The sequence below is a fragment of the Chenopodium quinoa genome, unplaced genomic scaffold (assembly GCF_001683475.1).
Source record: "Chenopodium quinoa cultivar QQ74 unplaced genomic scaffold, ASM168347v1, whole genome shotgun sequence".
Taxonomy (NCBI): domain Eukaryota; kingdom Viridiplantae; phylum Streptophyta; class Magnoliopsida; order Caryophyllales; family Amaranthaceae; genus Chenopodium; species Chenopodium quinoa.
The window spans coordinates 668,376-695,159 of NW_018745024.1; the positions used below are offsets into that span (position 1 = coordinate 668,376).

Here is a 26,784-nt window from a genome sequence, read left to right on the forward strand (position 1 = left end):
CTCTTTCCTTCAAAAAAAAAAAAAAAAAGAAAAAAAAAGGGTTAATCTCTAAGATTTATAATTCAAGTTTTTCTAAGTTGTGTCCTCTATTACCTCAAATAAAAAAAAAAAATATTGTGTCCTCTAAAGTTTTGAGTTTCCTCAAAGCCCTCCGCTCTTCTCCTTCTCTCTCCTCTTTATTTTTTGGAATTTTTTATATTTTAATTTAAGAGTTTAATTTCTAGGTTTTTTTTTTATTTTTTTATTTTTCTGGGTTTTTTGGTTTTTTGGATTTTTAATTATGGTTTTTTCGATTTTTCTAGGTTTTTTTTTAATTTCTGGGTTTTTTAATTGATCTGGGTTTGTTTTTTATTTTTTTTTGTGTTTTTTCTATCTAATTTCTGGGTTTTTTGATTTTACTGGGTTTTTATTTTAATTTCTGGGTTTTTTTTTTGTTTTTCAATTTTTCTGGGTTTATTTTGGGTTTAATTAAACGATTTTTTTGGGTATATGCATGCGTTTTGGGTTTTTTTTTTCGGATTTTTTGGGTTTTTTTATTTTAATTTGTGGGTTTTTTTTTATTTTTCTGGGTTTTTTATTTTAATTTCTGGGTTTTTTGATTGATATGGGTGTTTTCTTTATTTTTTGGGTTTATCGATTTTTCTGGGTTTTTTTATTTAATTTGTGGTTTTTCGACTTTATTAGGTTCTTTATTTTAATTTCTGGGTTTTTTTTTCTGGATTTTTCGATTTTTCTGGGTTAATTTTGGGTTTAATTAATCGATTTTTTTTGTACATGCATGCGTTTTGGGTTTTTTTTTTTCCAATTTTTTTAGGTTTTTTTATTTTAATTTTTGGGTTTTCGATTTTTCTGGTTTTTTTGGTTTATTTTTTCGAGGATTTCTGGGTTCGTGGATTTTATTAATATTTTTTATTTTAATTAATGCAGGTATATTTCAAGAAGCATGAATATAAATCGAAGAATCAAGATATTGTGGGTGTTTTTTCATTTCGATGTGTAATTAATTTTTATTTATTTATACGTTGTAATTGTTAGATCTAATTGATTTATATTGTAATTTTTTTTATTATATGTTGTAATTTTTTTATTATAATGATTGAAATAGTTCGATTTATATTTTGATGTTGGATTTTTTTTTTTTTGAGTTGATTGCTTGGTCGACTATATTTAAAGTGAAAAGGACAAAAAAAATAAAAAATTCCATGTACATTGCCACCGGTTAACCGGTGGCATTTATAATTTATACCAAAAAAATAAAAGCGGCAAAGTCCTTTTGCCATCGGTTAACCGGTGGCATTTCTTATTTTTGCCACCGGTTTTGATCCGGTGGCTTTTCAAGGGATTATTGCCATCCCCCAAATGCCCAGTGGTTCAAAACCGGTGGCATAGGGGGTTTTTTAACAGGCGGGGAATTGCTATATTATACTAGTGAAAACTCAACAATTACGGGGGCATATCTTTGAAAAAACCATATTCATTTATCCTATAGTATTTTTGTATATAAATTAAGAACTTTTATCTGACATGTGATAAAAGACTTTTTTTATCTAATTATATTGTTTATGCCTACTCCCCCATCTAGGCAACAATGCCTACACCTCCCCCAAATTACTATAATAACCCTTATAGATAAACCCATTAACCACAAACTTCGTAGTAAAGAGTAATTGTCACGCACTGCCTACCCCAGTACAAAAATATTAAAAAAAAATCATTTTCTCTCTCCATTTTTGCTTTGAAATTGCTCAATCATGAAGAAAAATCTATAAATTTGTTACAATATCAACAATAATGAGTGATATACGAGATGAAATTTCACTAACGAAAGAAAATCTCCAACAAAATCAAAATCGTAAGTCTATTTACTTATTTTGTACGATCGAAATTGAGTACAATAATTTTTTTAAAAAAATGTGTGATATAAGAGATGAAATTGGCTAGAATCTGCAAAACAACAACGAAAAATGACGAAAATGACGATTTGGGAGACATGTAAGTGTTATTTACTTGATTTGAAAGTGTTTATTTGATTAGTCATTTACATTATGGAGTTATGTAATTGTTAATTGATTTTTTTTAAAATAAATAAATTATTGTGCATGAACAGAGATGACGATTATATTCTTATTCAATCAAGGTGGATACAATACAAAAAGAGTGCTAAGCTAATTAAAACTCGTGTAGTTGATCCTCAACTTTTAAAAGCTATAATTATATCAAGTGGTCGGTCCTGTTGAAAAAGATATGTCTGTAATTGTAAAGTATAATGATCATTTATAATAGACTATATGTTCATTTTTACATGACTTTATTCTAAACTGCCATATTGAAAACCTATTGTAACACTTGAAAATTGCTTGGAACACTTGGATGACATTGAACATATCTTGGCAAACTCAAAGAAACTTGAACATTCCTTAAGAGCACTTGAAGGGACTGGATTTTTCTTGGATCACTTGGAGGAAGTTAATTATTTGTTGCAATATTTGAAACACCTTGAACATTTTTTTAAAATGTACATTAATATAATACACAATGATCAAATATAAAACATTGACATACATGTTCAATATCTATAATCATAAATGATCATTTATCTTTACGTATTTGATCATAATTATTAAAATGAATAACTTAACATTATTAATGAGCATGTAGCATTATAAAATAAATGATTATTGTTTAGCATTTTTATTATTTTTTTTAAAAAAAACTTGATCGATCTTTCATTATACAGGATAATCAAGTAAGGATGTTGTAAGCAACACATATATTATGCTCAAATTATAATTTTCATCGAAAACACACAGGTATATGATTAGAGTTGCAACAAGGAGGATACACACACACACACACTTTATTATATTAAATATAACAAATAATGTTCATTTAACAATACACATATATACAATTGGTTCAATTTCATGTTTATGGAACAATTACATGTAATAGTATAGCTTTATAGAAATGCGTTATCACTGTAATTAAATTAAATTTATTTTATATTGGAAATTATTTGTTAACAACGTTTTATTTAAATAAATAGAAATCTAATACGTATGTATTGGCATACATCTTACTATGAAACTTACACATAACTTTTGAAATGAACATTTGGTTATACAAAAATGATAAATGTTAATTTGCGTATTGATAAATGTTCATTTTCATTCTTATTCATGATCATTTCATTTTTAACAAGCAAATGCATTAATTTTAAAGTGAACATGTGCATATACTTAAAAGTTCATTTTTATACTACTAATCAAAGCACCCAATTATATCATGAAATAGTTATTTTTACAAATTTAATAAGGAATTTCAATTAGAGTGTGTGCTATATAGTAGTTGTCATGGAAATGATTCTTACAATTACAAAAAGGAGTGTGTGTTACCTTCAAAAAATTTCAATAAAAAGTACAAAAATTATAAATTTTATATATTTTTCATCTATAATAATGCTCCTTAATTAAATGTTCAATTATAAATATTTGTATGTTCATTTACAACTATTAAATAAATATGTTCAATTTTGAAATATTATATGTTCAATTACAAATATTAAATAAATATGTTCAATTATAAATAATTGTATGTTCATTTACAACCATTAAATAAGTATGTTCATTATTTTGGAAATATTATATGTTCAATTATAAATAACTGTATGTTCATTTACAACTATTAAATAAATATGTTCATTTTTAAAATATGATATGTTCAATTATAAAATTATACGAGTATACAGTTTGTAAAAAATTTAAAAATTATACACTTCTCATTAAAATCAGAAGCAAGTTTTATCAACGGTGATTTGAGTTTCTTTATATTTTCCCTGTTTCTTAATCCCTTACACTTCCCCCCTCTAACCCACTCAACGAACTAATTAAGCCACAATAACCACATCATCTCACCACCACCGTTGCCATAACAACTGCAATTTGTTTGTAATTGCTTTGACTAGGCTTGCAATTTGCTTATTGAGTTGATTGCTTGTGAGTTAGGATCATTAATTGCTTTTTTAGTTTTTTGAAATAAAGGATCATCAATTGCTTTATTATAATTGATACCATGCAAATCTCTTCACACTCTTTATTTTATACGAGTATAATAATTTTTACATCGAATTAAAACTCAAAACAGTGAATTAACATGCAATGGTATATAATAAAAAAAGAAGGAAAAATTGATAAAAATAATCCCAACTTTCGCCGGTTCGCTCAAAATAATCCCAACTTTGGATTATTTTTAAATAATCCGAACTTCGGGGATTATTCGTTCAAAATAGTCCCATGTAAGTATGTAACCGGTAGCCTGTTTAAGAGTTTTTTTTTTGTTTAAAATACACATGTCATCTCATGATTAGTCGAAAAAACAAAAAAAAAAAAAAACCAAAAGCAACCCCATCCACCACCAATGTAACTTTCCGGCAGCTAACTCCTCCCACCAGGGGCGGACCCACCTTTAGTCATAGTGGGTCCGGTGACACAGTATTTTTTTTTAAAATAAAATATCAAAGAGCCCCCTTATTATAGATAGGCGGTCTCTTTGATGCTGCTATTGGTAACAACAAACAACATCAAAGAGACCTCTTATTAAGGTAGGCGATCTCTTTAATGCTGCTATTGCTACTTAAATATTAAAGAGACTTGTTATTTATATAAGAGGTCTCTTTGATGCTGCTATTGCATTTCGCAATTTTTTTGCGCTACTTTCTTTTTTCATTAAAGAGACCAGTTATATTTAATAACTGGTCTCTTAAGTTATCTCACTTTTTTTGTATAATTTTTTAATAATTTTTTTCCCTTTTTATATCTTATATTTGTACAACCGATTTTAATATTTCCCCATAAAGCTTATCAATTAACTAAAAAATCATAAAGTTAATTCAATATATTTATTGTACCATTTGTTTATAACATGTTATTTGTAGTATTTTCGACTTGTAAAATTGAATTCTTAAGTACTGTATTTGGTTGTGGTATGTATTTTGTGTCCTATTTTTGGATTGAAATCAATTTGGTGATATATATATATATATATATTTATATATATATATATATATATTTATATATATATATATATATACATACATAAATATAATTTTTGGATTGAAATTAATTATGAACAAGACATGGAAAAAAAAATTGTACTTTCACAAATGATCAATAATTGATGGTGACATACTATCTCAGAAATCTTGGATCCGCCACTGCCTCCCACCACCCAAGTACTTCGATCCCCCTCCCCTAATCACTGCCTCAACCAGAACCCCCCTCCCCCGCGTCGACTCTAGCGCTGCCACTCCCCCAACCCCCTAAACCACCAAGACCCCAACCCGAAAGCCTCCTCTCTCAAACCCGAAACACCTAAAATAACCACAACCCCCACCGCACAAACCCCCTAATCGACCCTCTTCGACCCTTAGATTCCTAATTGTTAGGGTTTCGAGGGTAGGGGATGGTCGTTTGGAGGATTTTGCGGTGGGATTGGGCATTTTTAGGAATTCGAGTTGTGATAAGGGTGGTTTTGGGGTCGGATTTAGGCGATTTAAGGGGTACAGGAGGGCAGCGCCGACGCCGGCACATCGGAGGAAGGATCTGGCCTCCGGCGCGGGAGGTTTTTGGGCGGGCGATGGAGGTGGGGGGTTCCGGGAAGGTCAAGGCTGGTGGTGGGGATGGTGGTTGGGTGTGGGGCTGGGTTTTTGTTATATTATTTAATTTTTTTTAAAGTGTTTTTTATTTTTTTTCAACCATTCATGTGGTGACACGTGTCACCGTAAACCTGTTATAACAGGTTGGTGACCGATTGGGTCCATTTTGAGCGAATGACCCCTAAAGTTCGGATTATTTAAAAATAATACAAAGTTGAGATTATTTTGAGCGAACCGGCGAAAGTTGAGATTATTTTTATCAATTTTTCCAAAAAAAGAAAGTAAACACAAAAAAGAACCAAATGACTTCAATTGGGGAGTTGGGGAGGGGGGTTGTAGGTAGCAGAAGCTACACCAGGGTGTAATGTAAAATTTTCATTACGAATTTGTCATGTCAATTGAGATTTGTTTTGTTGAATTATTTATAAAATTGTCACATGATAAACATAAACCAACAACAAAAGGGCTTGCTCTACCACCAATGTGAGTAATAAAATGAGTTAAGAGTACAAGTAGGTATTCAATTCTTCAATTTTTCACCTTTTAGGTACTCAATTTTTTTTGCTCACCTTTTAGGTATTCAAACTTAGTTTTAGGCTAATTAACTCGCCACTAACTCACCACTAACCATACCTAATTAAAAAAATAATTTTTTAAAAAAACAATATATAACTAATTTTTCTGTTGAAGCATTCAAAAAGCAGCAAACAGAATCAATCTAGTTTTCTTATCCTAATCATCAACGATTTTCCCAGAATAAAAAAAAATAATAAAAAAAAGAGAACAACTGCTGCGTCTTCAAGATCTCCCCCTCTGTACTGCAGTCCAGTTGAAGCAAAACCTTCCCTGTTTTACTTCGCAAAACACATGCATTAATCAAACCCTTGCGCATAATAAACAACAATCGACAAAATCCATCAACAACACTAGCATAATCCATCAACAACACAACAACAAATTATGTCTAAAAAAAACAACAAATAAACATCATCAATTTCGTTCACAAAACCCACAAAACCATAAACCCTAACTTGCAAAATAAGATCATCAATTGGCCAAAAAATTCGAAATTTATATCAAAATAACAACAAAAAACAATGAGTAATGAAGGTTACCTAAAAAAAAAAATGGCTGCACTAAGTGTCGTTTTCCCCAAAATTTGCCCAAAGGAATGGTCGTGTTCTTCACCAAATGCGCAGCTATTTTCCAGAATTGGAAAGAATAAAGGGGGAATAAAGAATAATTTTTTGACCCCGCGCTTTTTTAATTCGGGTGGGCCCCACTTAGAGTTAACCCAAGGTACTGAATTGTTTACCAAGGGTACTCAATTCTTAAGGAGAATTAATTTTTTTTGCCGGACTTTGGTACTCAGTACCCAAACGGTGAAGAAAATAAATTCAGTACCTAAACGGTGAAAAATTGTAGAATTGAGTACCCAAAATTGTGCTTAACTCTAATAAAATAGTTTGTGCATGTGATATATATATATATATATATATATATATATATATATATATATATATATATATATATATATATATATATATGTTATCTACTAAGTAACGTCAAAATAAATTATTACAATGTAAACTTAGAGCATATTCCGATTTATTGAAAACAACTTAATTGAACTAAACTGATTGATGCTAAACTAAACTGAGCTGAAATGAATTGTTTATGAGAGAAGGAAATTAGGAACTAAACTGATCCGAACTTTAATAAATTGTGGATTGGAGTTGAACTGAACTGATTGAAACTGAACTGAACTTAACAGATTGGAACGAACCGAACTGATTGAAGTTGAACAGAACATGCCCTTATTGGCCTTATATGAATAAATTGTGGATGATCAATTAACTTAAGTAGTTAGGTGGTTAAAAGTCTTGAGGGGTAGTTCTCCATACTTGTGATCAAATTCCTTATATAATAATGTAATACAGGGTTACAAATGATAGAATTCACGGAGCTGCAAAAGAAATGCAGTAAACATTTTAAGCTAGAATTTTTCTCTTTAAGATATGATGACTAATTGGAATAACTCAACAAATCATACATTCTTTTATTAATAGCCGTGAGTAAAAAAATAGAATACATTTTGATATACAGAACGAACAATAATCTAGCCCTTCCTATAGGTATAAAAAAATTTCTACCAAAAAACGTAGAAAAATAGAAAGAAAAGAAAATGAAAATGTAACTTATGGTATGGGGAAAAAAAAATTAAAAAAAAAAAATTGATCATCTTCCAAAACTTGCAGCTTTCCAGAAGAAAATTTCCGACGAACATTATGCATATGCTTACAATGACAAGGAGGCAACCACTTGCTGAAGAGATCTGGCCTTTAGTACCTCAAAAGTGCAGCCTCAATACAATGGGGCAGTTGGAAAAACATCATAACCTTGGTCAGCCTTTGGTGCATCAGCATTCTCCAAACTAGCACCCGAGGGAGATCGACTTTGTCGACAGCAGATTGCTTAGTTTTTTCCAATGGAAATGATGCAAAAGAATGTGAACATATTTGCAAAACTACCTCTAGTCGTCAGGATCCATTTCCTCATCCTGTTCCAATGATGGTTTTGTATCTGTTGAATTGTCTTCATCAGGTTCCATCTGCTTATCCAATTCAGCATCATCATCTTGTGAGTCACTCCCGCTTAAAAGTGTCTCTTGGCTGACTTTGAGACCTTTCTCCATCCATTTAGGGCACTCATCGATATCTTTGTATATTGAACCAAGAATCTCAGCAGAGTTTGATGTCCGACATGAGCACTCTGGGATGGGGTAAGAAAGGAATGGAGCAGGTTTTGACAATTGTAATTCTCTTAGAAGGCCCTCCACAACAATACTCTTGTTCAAATGCTCTCTCACTGAAGAAATCCAGCTGCGTTTGGGATGGTATAGATTCTCACTGCTACTATTGAATAGTTCTGCCAGTATTTTCCTGATGAACACAATTTAGGCCTCGTGTCAGAACATTAATATAATAAAGTGAAACAATTTTAACTAAAGGGGGTCCAATTCTCCTAGATCTATTTTTTACAGACATGCATTGGTCTTCATCTGATATGAAGAGCCCCATCTTTAATTATTAACAAAGTTACTATCATAACTTAGACGTCTGAGTTCTGATATGAACACACAAATATATATTCACATGAAAATGCCTTGGAAAAAACGCATTTACAGCAGAAGGAGATTACGCTATTCATAATGAGGTGAGGAATCAGGTATGAAGTACTACTTGGCATGATAATAATTCCTCCCCAAAAAGAAAAGGAAAAGACAAGACAGAAAAATAATAGAAACATTAAGTGCAATGGTATTAAGTACCTATCTGGTCTGTATGTTCTTAATGCTGCAACTTCATAAAGCCGGTGCCCCATAACCAAATTTGAGAAATCTGGCCATCCACTGCCGTCATTATGAAAACCGGGAAAAAAAACATCTGCTTCAACTGACACTATATAATCAATAGCAGCCCACAAGAGTCTATGGGCTTGATTCCTCAAATCTGTTGGTGAGGGATCTGGCTCTACATCCTTCTCAGCAACCCAACCATACCATCCTTCCTTCTCATGACGGTAAATAGGTCTGTCAGGAGGAGGAGGAAGGGGCCTAGGTCGGGGACCAGCCTTGTCCCAATCTTCTTTGGACTTCTGTGGGCTTTTAGATGGAAGCGTTTCAAGAAAACTATCCTCAAGAGGCTTTTCAGGGCCAAACAAGTTCAACAATTCCTGCTTATTGCACAATGAGGTGCGGTCTACCAAGTTGGTGTACATGGCCCGGAGAGGGATCAGTATCCTTTGACCACCAAAGATTTCCGAGCCAGCCACATATATTCTGGTGAGCGGAGGATATCCCATGGCTCGAAGCAGCAAACCTACCTGTAGTACAGAAAAACTGAAGTGCATTACAAACAAGGAACTTAAGGAACCAATATCTCCTAAGTCCCAACCAAATTTCAGATAGATAACTAGACTCTAGATAATGGCAAGGATAACATCTCCAAAACCTATCACTCAACACAAAGTGGAAAGATGAAAGTCTGAGCCTAGGGGAGTACAAATGTATAGATGTGGCAAATAGTAATTTAATTATGTCTACAAAGCAATCAAGCATGCTAAATAAAAATTATCAAAATTAAAAAAGTATCTAAGTTCAGCCATGATAAGCAGAAAGAACTTCCCAATTATCAAAAAATACAAAATCTCAAACAAAGCTTTAGTAATGCACTGTCATTTCAAGGTTATTGCAAAGAAGATTACCGGAAAGGATGAAAGACATGCGTATACTATTCACACAGTTTTTTGTTTCTATATGGCAATAATGATGTTGCTTTTAGATAGTGAGAACAATGCATTGGAGTTGGCTTTGCAAATACCGACACAGTATCATCAGATTTATCACCAAGAGCATTTCGATTAGGAAAGATAAGGTAGATTGTAATGAGTATTATGTCAAAGTTGGGCATAGTGATCAAACAAGGGGAGTCTCCTCCCCAGCTTTTAATAAGCTAATCAAGACTAATTTTCAATAATTAATTTCAGTAGGCACTAATTCAGCCCAATAATAGGATCCCGAATTTCAACAGTGCAACTGATCCTCATTGAGGGTACATGTGATGAGCCAACAATGAGAGACAAATTGCAGACTAAGGCTATGTTTGGATAACAAAAAATGGAAGGAAAGGAAGGGAAGGGAAAGGGAGAGAGACAAACTTCCTTGTTTGGATAATATGTTGGGGGAGGGGAGGGAAGGGAAGGGGGGAGAGAGGGAACCATTTTCCCTCCTCCTTTAATAAAGACCATCCCTTCAAAATTGGAGAGATTTGGAGGGAAAATGGAGCTCATCATTTCCTCCACTTTCCCTTCCTTCCCCTTCCTCCTATTTCCCCCCCATTTTCCTTCTAATTTGTTATCCAAACATAGCATAAGAAAAAGGAGGGAACAGCTATGCACTAGGAGACAAATGCAGTTAATATTCCACAAGGAGGCAACATGAAATAGCAGACCTGAGATACTCCAATATAATGGGGCCAAAATACATTAATGTTAGGGTTTGGAAGCGCTTGAATATATAAGAGAAGTAGGGTAGCAGTAGGAAGTTAAGCAGAAATTGAGTACATTTTGAATGTAAGATTAGTAGCCTCAAGTTACCACCGAGAGTTATAGCCTAAAGCTATTTTTATCTTTGTAACCCTTTTGCTAGTTTCAATCAAAAAGACTCCAGCTTTCTTATTAATCTTACAATCAAATTACAATATTTACAGCTGCAAACCTAGTCTATACAGCACATTTATGCAAGTACAGTGCTCCACGGAGCTTGAATTATCACAGAAAATGCAACTATGATGCATATTCAAGTAATTACAAGTAAATTTTCGAGCTTAGCTGCATTCAATCAAGTACATTTATATGTTTGAGCAGAAGTCCTAAGATAATTGATTTTGTGGGCTTATTTCTAGTATTGTGTAATCTGTAATCTCAGTGGAGGGTTGGAGGCAAATACTTTAGATGGAAAAGCTTTTTAAATTAAAAGAAGTCCAATCGTGGAAATTACAGTTTCCATCATGTTTCTTACTTCTATTAAAGTAGTTTAGGGATTAAAATCAATTCATACATTGCTTAGATATGGACTGAAATGATGATATTACCATTAATTTCTAAAATAAAAATATGCACAAGGTGCTTCACTTATTTAGGGAAGTCCAAAACAATAAGATGAAAATTCTGGTCTGAAGTAGAACTTTGATATACACTAGGACGAGCAGAGGTATCCAAGCATCAAAAGCAATTTGTTTTCAAGTTAGGTAATGTGACTGAACAAGAGAATATGAATTCTTTGAACTTTTAGTTCAATGTATCCAAAAAAATCTCCAAAATACACATCTTTGGTCACTTTCTTAGTTTTCTTTTTAAATATTTTTCAATCCCCTCACCATGCAAGAAGCCAAGAATAAGAATGAACAGTTCAGGATTCAAAAAATTTGCTTGGTCTGATACTGTAACACAATTGAAGCTAATATAAAGATCTTGGTTGACACCAATGTCCTCTTCTTAGACTTTAGTAGTTATACTTGGCATTTCACATCAAAATTCACTAATTCAAGTGCCAAACATAATGGGACAGACGATAGTGGGCTAGTCACAGAGTTTTCCAGTAAAGACCGACGTAAAGGAAGTGTAATACTATAGTTCATAGAATAAGAGATACTGTGATGGCATAATAGCAAGTATATCGTATCTTGGTAGGTAATGACACACTTCTCCAACAAGGGGTAGGCTCTTTTTCAAATTACTCTTACCATGTAGTGAGTATCAAAAAGAATTTTCCTTCTGAATTCACAACAATATATCCATTAGCTTCCAAAAATTACTTCTATACTGTAGTTTTAACAAAGATAATCAACATGCTCCAGGAAGAGCCCAAGAAAAGCTTTAATTTTCATATGGTCCAGTTTTATTTCCCTCTTCCAGTCCCTCTAATTAATTTCCCACAAACCCAGCCATGCCCCAACAAGCCACATACTCCCATCTCATTACACAATGGCACCTAATCACCCAACAGGATCCAATCTTCTTTCTCTTCCGATGTCTTTCTCTCCTTTATTCATCTAATCTTTTCTGCATCTCTCATATGAATCATATCTCTTCATCCAGCCCTGCAACACCATGCCTCCAACAAGCTCGCATCCTCTTTTCGACAATGATCTCTCCCAGAACCTGATTTAGTTTTTCCGCACTATCACACAATAGCAGCTTTTTTAGATAGAAGGTTTAGGAGGAAACGGGAGAGATGCAGTTTCATCTGGATAGCAAATTAGGAGGTTGAGTGATACGAAGGAAAGGCAAATGGAGGATTTTTATTACCTTCATTGTTGTAAATGGAAATTTTAGGGATAACAATAATAAAATAACTTAGTTACCCTAATAATTTCCTTTGTTCCTCTACTGCCATATCTCACTTTCTCATCCATGATCCTTCTCGTTTTTTGTTCTTCATTCTTCATTCATCCACAAATGATCTACCCTTTCTATACTCTGCTCTATTTTTAATAATGTCAAACTACTTCCCCCAATTTAATATTAGGATTTTAATTTCATCTTTGATCAAGAAATCATGTTGCCGACATCAACAATGGGCAAGGTAGACAGGATCTTCAATGTTACAAGCACCCATACGTTGGAGAGGAAGTGGTCAAAGACAATTTTGGCCGTGCCCAGATATATGTTACAACCGCTGATGGCGAGGAAATGGAGGAGTGAGAGGACATTTGAAAGCATTGATGAATTTGGAATGGTAAATATGACTGATCAGTTTTTGCAAGATCTACTTCAATGGCTACTTCCTCCGTTGATGTTGTGTGTGAAAACTACCAAGGCAAAATGGAGAAAAATAAACTCAAACAATGTTCCCTTCTCTTTTCTTCCCTCATGCTCTTTGGAATTGTATCACAGGAATTTGTTTTTTCCTTCCCTTCTTTCTTCCTACCCTGCCTCCTCTCACTTTCCCTCCTAACTGCCTACCTAAACAATTTGTAAATTCCTCTCTTTTCTCTATAACAGTATAGCTCCCCACTTCCACCTCTCTTTTCTCTAGGTATGCCATCAACCAATTCATCTAATTTACCAAAAAATCATTTAAAATACATCATTTGAACTTTTATTATGTTCAAATTGATTTGACCATCTTTAGTGAGTGATGCGTAAGGAAATATATAGTCACGTGGAATCTAGATAGATTCATCTTGATATGTTGCTCAAAAAATATCAGTTTCTTATATTTTTTACAAAAAGATAATAAAATGTTAATGGCATAGGTATAAGTCTTGTATTTGCAAGCAAAAAAAAAAAAAGAAAAAAAAGAGGAAGTACATATTCAGGGCATGGTGGTGTGGTGTGGGCCGTGTGGCATAGTGATGATGTTACATGAAGGTAGCTATCGCTACTGAAGAGTCCTTGCTGGTGTTAAGTGGTACGGCCAAAGGGGGTGCTAGGGAAGGGATGGTAGGTGTATGGACAGAGGTTCTTGTCTCTTGAGACATGGAAGCAATAATGATAGGCACAGTAGAAAAAAAAAAAATCATAAGAGTGACATCTCTTTCCTTTTTTGAAAGTTCTAATTTACTGAAATGCATTGACAATAAAGGCAAGTCATCTGTTGTTTTCATTTGTGTGCGAGTTGGTGAATGAGTGAAGAGTTGAGCAGGCCGAGCGGGAAAAGGTGAAGCGAAGCAAGGAAAGACAGTTGAGTGAGTCAACGAAATCAATCTGATTACATATCTTCCTCTGATCATGACTACCATAAGAAATGGGTTTGAATGATACAAACTCATTCTTAAATTCAAATGAAGGTGAACAAAACACCACCTTTGGCTGAGAGTCGTGTTGTATAAAAGATTTTACTCAATGAAGCTTAATCAGATCAATGCACATCATTCAAATGTGTGGAGCTCAGCATTAAATCTCTGTATTAAAGACAGCAGAACGACAAAAAGCCTCCAAAGCTTTCTACACATTATAGGATTTCAGTCTCTTGAAACCATCAATAAAAAATTTGAAACAACTGTCTTTAATAAGTTCGACACTGTGATGTGTTCTAGTATTTTTTTCCCAAAGCTCGAACAGGTCAAAGTCACAGAAGACAAGGTTTATGAAAATAAAAATCTCAAAGGTACTGAGCAACCAGAGAAGTGCAACAAAAATAAGCTCTTAAGTCAACTATGAGCTCTTAGTTCAGGTTTCATATGAATATTCCAGCAACAAACTTCTTGTTTCAGAATGATGAAGATGAGTTCAGTAAAACATTGGTTACATAATAAGCAGACTGCTAAAGTTTATGTTTCATATATTGTAACAATAAGAACAACCAGAATAAAAAATCTCATTCACTGTCTTTTAAACACCTTCCCCCCCCCCCCCCCCCCAAACCAACCAAAACACACACACACACACACAATCCTGTGCAGGAGTTGAGCCCTTATGTTTCAAGAGTGGACAGAATAATAAAAAAAAAAAGTGCCTTTTTGCCATATTCATTAAGGAAAGGTGATAATTCCTATGATTCAGGTTATAAATACAGATATTAAACTGATAAATACCTCTTCAGGCATAAGGGGGCAAGAGCCATTTATCTTACGAGCATGTGAATCAACACTTAGCTCTTCTCTGATAATGTGTTGCTTGATCATCTGTCCTCTCCTATACTGTATGAGTTCAGTATGAATATCCTGACATGTAGAGTACTAGTCAGCACATGATAACAATTAACCTTGTAATGAAATAAAAAATTGTTCCACGACCAAACCAGGTGGCCTAAATGCACATAATAACAATTACATGTTATGTTGCTTCTTAGTCCTATGCATATGCAGAATCCAGCTAGAGGAAAAAGCTAGTAGCATTTTCAATCTGCAACAATTTGATTTATTTTGACTTATCATCTTTAACCTTTGACAAACCAGAATTTCAAATATTATATGAACCAATCCATCACCCTTTACATGAGGAATTGAATAATGTGGAGGTACATAACCTAATAGCCATTAGCCCATTATAAAACAGAAAAGGTTAAGTTAATTGCATAGACATGCACTGACTTACTCGTCTCCTATATTAAAGCCCTTCATAGATTTTTTCTAACTCAAATCCAAACACCTGATAGCCATTAGCCAGTAGGTGCATTAATACATAATCAATAATATATAATCTTGCTGATGCACGCCATTACTGTACAGCAATTCCTAATTCCTACCCCATCTCATGGGAGTTGAAGACATCAATGACCACCTTTCATCGCAAGTTATTCCCTTTACAAATTAGAATTTAAAGCTAAAAAAGTGAGACTGTAAAAGTGAACCTGAAAAAGCTCTGCACAACCATGATAAGCTAATGCATCTCTCACAAGCCCCGGGTGATAAGCTATGTACGGTTGGCCAGAAGCCCTTAACCTGAATAGAAAAAGCACTCTTCAGATAATATGTTTTGTAACTATTGATGCAATAGAGTAAAAATTTGCAATCATGGAATTTTTATCAATCTCTAAAACCAGAAAATACTTTAAATATGAACCAATTCATCAGAAAGCATTTAAGAAGAGTAACTCTTCTTAGCTGAATATCTAAAGGAATCAGAGGTGAAATCAAAATCTTTGATACATGTTACTCTCTCTTCCATTATCAGCAGCATAAGATCCAAAATCAATCCAATCAAGCATTGCACTGAGCTAGGTTAAACTTATTTTCTCAATTACTCAGTTCAGATACTAAATTAACCATCAACAAATGCCAAAACATAATTATAACTTTTTTCCGATTAACTAACTTTTGATGTTGCCACGAAATGGTGGCTATCTATACATGATTACGTGCAATTATATTATTTACCTCTTCACAATTTCATGCCCAAGTGCCAGAATTTCTGCTCTAAAGTGCAGTGCATGATAAGCAACCCTACACCTAAGCCTTTGATACTCCGCCAAGCTAGGAATAAGGTCATCCTGGAGGAAGAACCATGAGCAAAAAGTTCATAAAACAAGTCTTCGAACCAATTTGATGTACTACATTGAATTAGATAGACTGACACCTTGTTTTTGTTGATTAGCAATTACTTCTATATGCAATTCATAATTGCTTTACAACTATACACACAGGACTTCCTTAGTATTCTTCGAATTAATGCAGTATCATTACTTCTTAATCATCTGAATAAAACACTAAAAACAGAAGTAGCCATATAACAGAACACAAAAGTAATAAGGATAAGAGAACATATAAGACAAATATTTTCACATTTGAAAGTGTAAACAAATAATTGAGATAATCACGCAATTAAGATTATTGAAGTTCGCAATAGAATTTCCATTTTATATAGGCCCAAGTGAATCTATTGACTTGAGTGTTGGACTAATCTCTCCGACTATTAAAAAGAAAAATTAAATTGAGGTCTCCAACAATCCATGAATCAAAACTTATTCAAGAGAAACGGGAAAGGGGAATATAGCAACAATTTAATTCAAAAAATGATCTACATTATAATGTTCGTTGTAAGAGGCTAAATGTTCTTCTATCTAGAATAGGTGGTCATACACTGCATTAAAAGAACAAAGTCATTTAAAGATCAAATACACATTACACACTGTATTATGCACTCAATTATTTACATGCTACCTCTGAAATTCATTTTTCCACCTAGTAGTTCAGCTCAGTTCAACTCATTTTAGTCAATCAGAACAGACCCTAACTCATTATTATAGATATATAAACCAATCAAGGAAAAGTGAAAAATTGAGCTATGCATGCGAGTGTTTTTTGCCTTTAGAGAGGAATATATGAATTCTTATTATATATCCGGCCGATGCAAGGTATTACCTGAGCAGAAGATAAATTTATGTGCATATTATACATACCCTAGTGGTCGAGTGTATATAATAATTTTCAGAAAGAGATAGCGAGTAAGAGATTTATCAAATATTATTGAGTCTATATATAAAGTGGAATAGTTATTAATAGTGCAAATATATTGTCATAAAAGAAATAAAATAAAAGTGAATAAAACTTGAATAAAAAAAAAAATGAAAGTAGAAAGTATATGCTACCCCCGTTACATATTATTTGCAATGATTTGACATAAAAATAGAGAGAAAAAATGTCTAATCATTGCACATAATATGCAACGGAGGTAGTAGAATTTAAGAAAATGGAGGATTCGTACTAAAATAAAACAAAAGTTGGAACCTCTACTAAAGATAAAGAAGAGAAAGGGTTACTACCAAGTACCAACATACAAGTCTAAAGTTACTTATCATATCACTAATTAATTAGTTTTACAATAGGACTTCATTGATGAATTTTATACATGATTAGATTAGACACTCATCTATTGTAGACTTTCATACCAAGTCAAGATTTTTGGGATTTCATAAGTCACATCTATAGAGGCTCCATGAATTGAGATACATATCTACAAGGAATTTGTGCATTTGAAGGGAGTAGGAAATCCAACAGTGTTGACCAACAACGATATATTCATGAAGGGGTCACTTAATCTCATGCTGAAAGTTGGTCTTGCTAATAATGTTGTGACATTTTAGTATTAATAACGATAGGATATACTCCCTCCGTCCCTATTTGATAGTTACTTGTGGACAATTTTTACGAGAATTAATAAACATGAATAAGAAGTAGCAAAAGTACATTGAAAAAGTAAATTTACATTGGGTATGTAAAAAAAAAATAGAAAGAGAAAGTAAATAAAGTACATCGGAAAGCAAAATTTATATGGTAAAGTTAAAATTGCACGAATATTTTTGCAAATTGGAGAGAATTTTGGTAAAAAAATTAATGTTAATGATACTTGAAAAAACCAAATGTGACTAACATATTGAGGCCTGAAAAATTATATAGGTGACTATCAAGTATCAAATAGGGACGAAGGGAGTATAAATCAGTCCCACCTTCAACTTTAACCATAAATTTAATAGTTGAGAAAATCCTATATCATTGTCTCAAAAGCTAACATAAGAAGAAAGTCACGGAAACGATCCAGAGAATGTTTAGAATAATATACATCTTCACATTATTGTGGATAATGAAAATTAAAGGAATCAGCTCAGCTCAGCTCAGCTCAGCTCAGTCAATGAGAACAGGCCCTAAGAAAGTTCTTTACTTGATAAAAAGACCGCCCAAAATTTAATTGTTCGGACAATATAAGGAAAATAATAAAGACCTATAGAGTAAAAATAAAGTAACCAAAATATTATAATTTACGATGAAAAGTTGAAATATAGCATAAAAAATAAAAATAAAAACTTATTGATGCATGAAAAGATACTCCGTATGTATCAAGGTTATAGACCTACAACAATAATAATACCAATCATAGTGAGCAAGACGCTACTAGCAAGTAACAAGAAGACAAGATACTAAAGTAAGGAGGCCACAATACCTGTAAACATCCGCCATCATACAAGACTAAGCCAATAACCTTTGTTTTTTTCAACACTGGTAAAATTTCTGTAGTATAGTAACTTGGCAAGGCAGATCGTGTAGGCTTAAAAGTAGGAAACTGTTTCTTCTTTCTAGCTTCTTTCAACTTAGAAGGCAAGGTTTTTACAATTTTAATATCATTTTGCAAAGCTGCTCGGAACTGCTCCTCATTGTATATGTACGAAAAGCTACTGTACTTTGAGCTGGAACAACATGCGACAAAGAAAAAATTTCATCATTTGGATTGATTGATTGATGAAACTATAGGCATCGCAATATTTAGAAGGAAACTAATGAAAATAATGACAAAACAAGGGAGAACCTGATGCCTTTAGACTGGAGACTTTCTTGAATCTCTGGGATGACCAAAGTCGCATTCAAAAGTCTAGCTACAGCAACAAGATCAGCAATCTTGCAAACAAAAAACAAAAACCTTATGGGAAAAGGAAAAAAATACAGCCCAGAGATGCATAGAAAACTTCAACAATATATACCGAATTTCTTATCTTCTCAAATCCACCAAATATTTTCGCATATATAAAACCATTGCTCCGGACAGGCTCTACAACAAGAATTAAAGATATTTCAAGATCAATATAAAATTAAGAAATTGAATGCAGAAAGTTTCAGAATGGAGGGAAGGAGCAAATGTAGTAACCAAACCCTTCCCAAAAAAATTCAAAATGGGAAAGAAATGTTCATCATCATCAATAACAATAAGTAGTGCATAGATAAGAACAATAATTAGCGTATGTCAAACTATGAATTCCTTTACATAATATACAAAATTCGACATTTGCCCACGAAAAAAAGGCCACTAATTAGTGCATAGATAAATACAATAATTAGTGCATATCAAACTATGAATTCCTTTACATAATATACAAAATTCGACATTTGCCCACGAAAAAAAGGCCACTAATTAGTGCATAGATAAATACAATAATTAGTGCATATCAAACTATGAATTCCTTTACATATACAAAATTTGACATTTACCCATGAAAATAAACCATTAATTAGTGCATGAATAACACCAAAAATAACAAATGCTACCAAAATCTGAAGAGCCAATTGAGCTACAAATTTGAAACTTCCTCATCAACTAAAACAAATACAATATAAAATGCCCATCAAAATATTTTACCAGGAAATGAAGTTCTAGGATTAGAATAAGGCTGTAATGACTGAAGAAATCTCACATTTGCCCACAATTTCTTGTACCCCAAGACCTGCACCAATCAATAATCATCAAAATCAATTTTTTTTAATAACACCCATCAATTATAATCTAATTCTAATGCAAGAACAATAAAAATTAAGCAAAATTAAAAACCCATAATTTAGTTTCAAAGCAAGAAAAACGATCTTACCGGGCCAACACTAACAGATAAATCATCAGGGAAAACAGTGAAAGTAGCAGAATGAACAACATCAACAGTAGAATATTTGGCAAGAAATAAATGAACAACTAATGAAACAATGGATAAGATCAATCCTCCTAAAGCTGCCCATTTGATTTTGGATCTGAATATCATAATTATTTTCTCAAATTTGAGATCTGTAAAAACATTTGAGTCAAGAGAGAGAGTGTTTGAGGGAGTGTGTCGATGTTTTTCTTGCCGACTCTCTCTCTTTCAGAGTGTGGAAGGAAGCAAAGAAGAAAGCAATATTCTTGAATTGTTAATGTTAATTTTTTCTGGAAGATTTGATTAATTAAATAATTAATCCCTGATTTAGATGACTGGGTTTGTAAGCAACAGATTAAGATTTAATAGAAAAAAGGTATACACAAATACACAATACACTCGTGATTTGTGATGCGAGCTGTGGGTATTCAAATTTCAGCAATAAATGAAACTATGATCTATGAATGCATGGAAAGACGATTTTGTATAATCGTATGTTTTCTTTACAGGCATAGAGAGAGTCGTAAAAGCAAATGATATACTCGTAATTCATATATAGGATTTGATTTTATGTTAGTCTGAATTTAATAGGGTTCTCGAATAATTACTTGTATTTCATATATTATATATTTATATTATAACAAAATAAATCTTTGGGCAATCTATTAGCGAGTTATATTGTATATTTTATCACCACTTTTTTATATTCTCTTCGTTTTCTAATATTGGTCTCATTTAAAAATTTTGACTATAAAAAATTAAAGAGATTTATCTAAAAATTTTGGAAATCTTTTGAATTTCTCTAAATGTATAAAAACATTAGAAAATGGGGGAAGTATTAATATACTGTGTAGGTAAGATTATAACGCTAGAATAGTGTTTCATTCAACACTTGATTAACTTATGGTAGAGGTGATCAAATTAACTTCACTCAAAAACTATAAACATAGAATTTAAACAATAATGACTTAGGCTAGGGGCTACGGCATTCAATTTTAAACATATAATGTGATGCAAGTCTAGTATTGAAGATGTAGTATTTGGTACATTTGAGTATTTGACCTCCACTTTTCGACTAAATATACGTAGTAGTTAAGATTATGACGTTAGAGTGTTAAGACTTGTGGTAGAGATGATCAAATTAACATCACTCAATAACTATAAACATAAAGAGTTCTACAACGATTTAGGCAAATGCAACCGATTTTTAACTTAATTTGAGGGAAGCCCAAAGCAAATCTAGAATTGAAGATGTTACCAACTTATAGTTTGATAAATCATAGCTCTGACTTTTGCGTGTATACAACTGGTGTACTAACTGGTAACTACAAGTGCTTGACAACCCTTTGACAACCGCCTGAAAAGTGAAAACTAGGCGGTCTCATTTTCGTATCTTGAATAAAATCACATCTCAGAAGCCGCCCAAAAAATCTTTGGAGTCTAAGCAGTTTAAGAGAAATCTTCAGTCGAGGTCATCACCTTAGCCTCTTTGGCATCTAAGCACTTTAAGAGAAGTCTTCAAGCAAAAACTAAATTCTCCAATCATATCAACACAATTGAAGAAACCTGTTCCAAAAAAGATATACAACGGGTTTAAAGGCAAAGGGGCAAGTAGCGTATGGACGAAGAGTTCCTGGAACTTATCTGCAAACTTAAACAAACAGCTACAATTCAAAAGCATCACATCCAAGTATCGCTAAATCAAAGAGAGTTTACTACTACAACTCATCAGTAAAATGCACGAAGCATAGCTCAAAATCCAAAGTAGATTCAACATGAGGAAGAATTTAAAGATACAAATTCCAACACACGGAGTATATGTATATTGTAATCACTCTCTAAAATACTGGAAAGGAGAAGTAGATGCATGATAGCAAAACTCTCGAAGGGCTTGAAGAAAACATTGGAAAGAGTCCAGCATTATCAACAAACAGCTACCTCATCTCTAGCGCCTGCGGCTGTGCTTCTTCTTACTCTTTCGATTCTTGCCTGAATCAGAATCTGAGCTGGAGTCAGGATCTGATGATTCAGATGAAGAACTGTACTTCTTGCGTCGACCCTTCTGTTTTTTATTTCTCCTCTTCCTACTCCTCTCATCTTCTGAATCTGATGAGGAACTGTAGCTCGAAGCACTATATGATGAGTAATCCGACCCAGAAGCTGAAGACCTGCTATCAGAATCAGATTCTGAAGCATCACTACTAGATTCTGTATCTGACTTGTGTTTCCTCTTACTCTTCTTCTTTCGCTTGTCATTCTTCTCTACCTTCCCGACCTTCTTCTCTTCCTCCTCCATCTCTTCCCGTTTAATATCAGGATTATCCTCATTATAAGATTCCATCAACTTCTGCCTTAGTTTAGGGTTCTTGAGGATCTGGCTCCTGGAGGGGCGTGAGATATACACCCTCTCATTTTTGCATTCATAAGTCCAATGCCCTGGTTGAAAACATTTTTGACATTGAGAAGCAGCCCCTCCTACAGCGGAGACATTGGTCTTCAGATCCTTTCTCTCACCCAACCTCACTGCCTTCTCAGTACTCATCAAGTACATCTGTCTTTTAGCTTCCTTCCTCTCTTGCCATCTGCTAGGCCCCTCTTCCTTCTGTCCATAAGCATTAACATTTCTGGCCGCAGCAGTCGCTGCTCTCTCAGCTTGGGCTCGGCTGAGACCTTTTGCAGCAGACAATGCTGCAGCTTTTATTCTGTCAGCTGCAGCTTGTGCTTTCTCTTCCTTTTTACTCGACATAGTAAACTCTCTTTTCTCCTATGTATCACAAGTAGCAATAAGTTTCTTATACCATATAGCAGCAAACACAAAGTATAGTCTTTGAACCTGGGAAATCCAAAAAAAAAAAAAAAAAAAAAAAAAGAAAACAAGATGATCAGTAATATGTAATTCACACTAGGTATAAATAAATGGTCCAACAAAAGAAGAGAAAAAAGAAAAGGAAAGGAAAATTCTAGCTGTAATTACAACGATCAAAATATCAATGTTCCAGGCACAAACATAAAATTTCTTGACATAAAATGAGAAGCATTGAGAAAATTAAGGACTCATGTTAACAGAATAATGTATCCAGGAGGAAATTAGTGGAGCATCCCATTAGTTCTCTAATGGCAAGAAAAAGTTCATAAAGAATGACACACCACATGACTTTTAGAAGGTTGCATACTTGCATGTAAGATGATTATGCTACCTTTTCCCGGCGGGAGAGGGGTCTATAAGGACTATAACATGAAGAATCTGAAATTTTAGTTACTCCGGCCATTTCCATTAAACTAACTTATAGGTAATCAGCTATATACTCCGTAACTAAGTACACGCAGCAATTAAGAGTCCTCCTAATGAAATCTCAAATAGTTCTATCATTTCTATTAGTTATTATTTTTTTTTTAAAAAAAAGAAAATCTTCTATGTAAAGCCAGTATTCTGTATGGATCATAAATGTTTTCTACACCATATCCTAAACTATGCCTGAACTATGGAGACTTTCGGCATATGTCCTTTTATTAATCTGCTGCAAAGACTTTTCAAGAAATAATGAATAAGCGACACATTAGGATTCCATTTAAGGACAAAATTTCCTGCTGTACCATTTAAGCTTTAGTGAGAAAAATTCCTGCCAAAGAATTAAACCACTTTTGACTTCCATCTCATAGTTTCCATTATCTTGCAGCTGTTTGATTTATTCTACTCCCAACTACGAAATTTCGCTAAAATTGAAGAGCTAATGTGTCATCAATATTGAATAACATCTAGCTAGCTTCAAGCTCTAGGGCAGTGTAATTCTAAAACATTTTATGCAAGGAGCCACTTTTGATTTTTTCGAATGGTTTTCATTATCTAGCAACAGTTGAGTTTTTCTACTTTCAAGTTTCAATTACGAAGTATGAACTTGCCCCAATATCAAAACGCTTGTGCGCCATACTCATCAAGATTGAATTGCTTCAAGCTTACTCCAAGCTCTATATTACAAATTTTGGCAACATTTTACGCAAAGAGGTTAACGCCTTATAAAAACTGGACATTTACTGTTACTTACTAGCTTTTTATTTCTGCCAAAAGATAAATAGACATCTAATGGTTTTTAGTTCATATTCATTGGTAGAAACTTAATAGTTGTAAGTTAATAAAAATCTATTGAAGTGTACATGAACATGAGCTTACGCCTCACGGTATTTTAGAGCTTTTTCCACCAACAGGTGAGTTCCAATTACAAGAACTCAATCCCAGTAAACCAATCCATGAATCAAAAACAAAATCATTCCCATTTTCCAGTCATAATTTATCCTCTAGTAATCGAATCAATTCAAACACGTAGCCATTAAACGGGAATTATTGTTGAATTGAAAATTAAGTGAACCAAACAAATTTATCAAATCAGTGAACCAAACAAAGGCCTGAAACACAATAGTGATAGAGTAAAAAACATATTCATGGGCCTCAACCATCAGTTTAAACTTTTGGTTGAGTTGGTCCTTTAATATGATATCAGAGTCAGCGTGATACAAAGGTCACGGGTTCGAATTTCATCCACCCCCACTTTCAAGTGGAATATTAAGCGCTGGGTATAAGGAGGGCCCATGCTGCATCCACACTTCTAGCCCAAACGGGCTTTCGTGTGAGGGGGAGTGATAGAGTAAAAAACATATTCCTGGCCTCAACCATCAGTTTAAGCTTTTGGTTGAGTTGGTCCTTTAACAAATAGAACCATATTTGACTCAATTATCAAAATTAGGCTCGAATTAATCGCATAAAATTCTCCAATATCAAAGTAAATTGCACATAGAAAAAATCGAGCTAAAAATCAATCGTTATAATGTTTTATAACTTGAGTAATTACATAACTAAAAGTTCAATAGTCCACCTTAGATGAACCCTAGATTGACTATACTTAAATTGACAGCAGTGTGAAAGTAAACCCTAGATTACGAAAATTGATACGGAATATTCAATGATTTAAAGTAAGAAAGATAAAACCTTACCTCAGAAAATGTATCAATGGAGGAAAGAAAGCTCAGAAGCCGGAGAATTTACAGTACGCTTAAAATGGGGGATAGAGAGCAAGGGGGTGCAGCGTAAAAGAAAAAAGCTCAACGAAAATTAAAAAATTAAAACAAGCATTGACGGCTTGACGTAGCCGCGAACTTCGTATAATCTCCACTCTTAGATCTAATCTAAAATATGAGGGCACTCAGTCAAGCTTCCACCTGATTTTCTCTTTGTAACTTTTTTTTTTTTTTTTTTTTTGATCGGAACTTAATCAAACCTATCTCAACATGACAACATGTTACATTTAAAAATTAAAATAAATAAAAATAAGGTGAACAGAACACACCCTTAACTTAGCCAAAGAAATTTGTATTTTATTTTAAAATTAAAAAATACAATAGCTATATAAGCAAATTAATGGACAAGATTTGAAAGTTTAATTAAAATATTATCTATTTGGGAAATTATTTAAAAAAATATATATTATCTATTTAAAATTAAATTTTATTACCGACGGACGTAAATTTTTTGTGTAGAACGGACTCACGTAAGTCCGGTCATACAAACAGGAAAAAAATCTTAATGGTCAGAAATTATATTATAATAGTCAGATACTTCATCGGTTCTATTAATATTGTAACAATGGACTTTTTTGCACTATTCATCACTATTGTTTGACCATATGATATGATTTATACGTAGGTAATGGTCAAAAATTAGATGATGGATCGGATTGGATGTGGATGATGGATCAGATTGGATGTCGAAAATGATTTTTTTTTTCACTGGTTTATATAAAGATTTTAATCTAAAGATTTTAATTTAATAAAATTGAAATATGTAATAAATATACTTTATTTGTTGCAAATTAATTTTTACAAACAATATGTAGTACTAGTTAGTGCTTCTTTTTTATTTAATAAATAATAATAGATAATGGTAGAAATAACCATAAATTATTTTAGGAAAAATTGACGGGAATAATCCCAACTTTGCTCGATTCGCCCAAAATAATCCCAACTTTTGATTATTTTTTAATAATCCGAACTTTAATGTGAATTTGCTTTCAGCGGTCCCAATCGGTTATATAACTTGACATTACAAGTTACCTAACACGTGTCGGCAATTGATAGGTCAGAAAAATTAAATAAAAAAAAAACCTTTTAGAAAAATAAAAAAAAAACTCAAACTTAGCGGCATCCCCTGCCACCGCCGGGAAGCTGCTGCCGCTGGCACCCCTCCCCTTCCCCGTCCCATTATCGGCGGCCATCCCTTTCCCCACCCATTTTCCGACCCACTAACACTTTCCACATATATTTTCCGGCCCTCCTACCCTTTCCCCCGCCAATTTTTCCGCCCTCCTCCCCTTACTCTGCTCATTTTACGACCCTTCTCCCTTTCTCCCGCCCATGATCCAGCCCTCCTCCCCTTCTCCGCCCATTTTCCGGCCCTTTCCCCTTTCCCTCGTCTTGTTTTCGGCCCCTCTTTAATTCACCATTCCGTTTCAGATCTGGGGGTAGGTGGGTGGTTTCGGGTTTGGTTTCAGTTGGCTGTGGTGGTTTTGGAGTTGGGATGGGGTAGTGGTGGTGGTTCAGGGGTCTGGATGGGGGTGGGGGTGATGTATCTGGGGCTGGGCTTGAGTTTCGGTGGGGATGGTGGCGGTGATTTTTGTAATATTATTTGATTTTACTTTTTTTTTCAATTTGATTAATTTTTTTTTTCATTTTGACCAACCACGTGGTG

The 26,784-nt window shown here is 33.5% G+C and overlaps 2 protein-coding genes across 2 annotated transcripts; both read right to left on the reverse strand.

Moving 5' to 3' along the window:
* Positions 1-7,688: 7,688 nt before the first annotated feature.
* Positions 7,689-20,366, reverse strand: LOC110708245 (uncharacterized protein At1g04910-like). Its single transcript, XM_021886331.1, has 10 exons — positions 20,013-20,366; positions 19,787-19,871; positions 19,134-19,201; positions 18,962-19,050; positions 18,599-18,842; positions 16,039-16,151; positions 15,513-15,603; positions 14,755-14,883; positions 8,985-9,538; positions 7,689-8,595 (listed from the first exon to the last, which is right to left on the reverse strand). Exons 1-10 carry the CDS (start codon positions 20,175-20,177, stop codon positions 8,187-8,189), a joined length of 1,947 nt encoding a protein of 648 aa, XP_021742023.1. The 5' UTR covers positions 20,178-20,366; the 3' UTR covers positions 7,689-8,186.
* A 1,327-nt stretch (positions 20,367-21,693) lies between these two features.
* Positions 21,694-25,294, reverse strand: LOC110708246 (zinc finger CCHC domain-containing protein 10-like). Its single transcript, XM_021886332.1, has 2 exons — positions 25,035-25,294; positions 21,694-22,881 (listed from the first exon to the last, which is right to left on the reverse strand). The coding sequence occupies exon 2, from the start codon at positions 22,792-22,794 to the stop codon at positions 21,994-21,996; it is 801 nt and encodes a 266-aa protein (XP_021742024.1). The 5' UTR covers positions 22,795-22,881; positions 25,035-25,294; the 3' UTR covers positions 21,694-21,993.
* Positions 25,295-26,784: the final 1,490 nt, after the last annotated feature.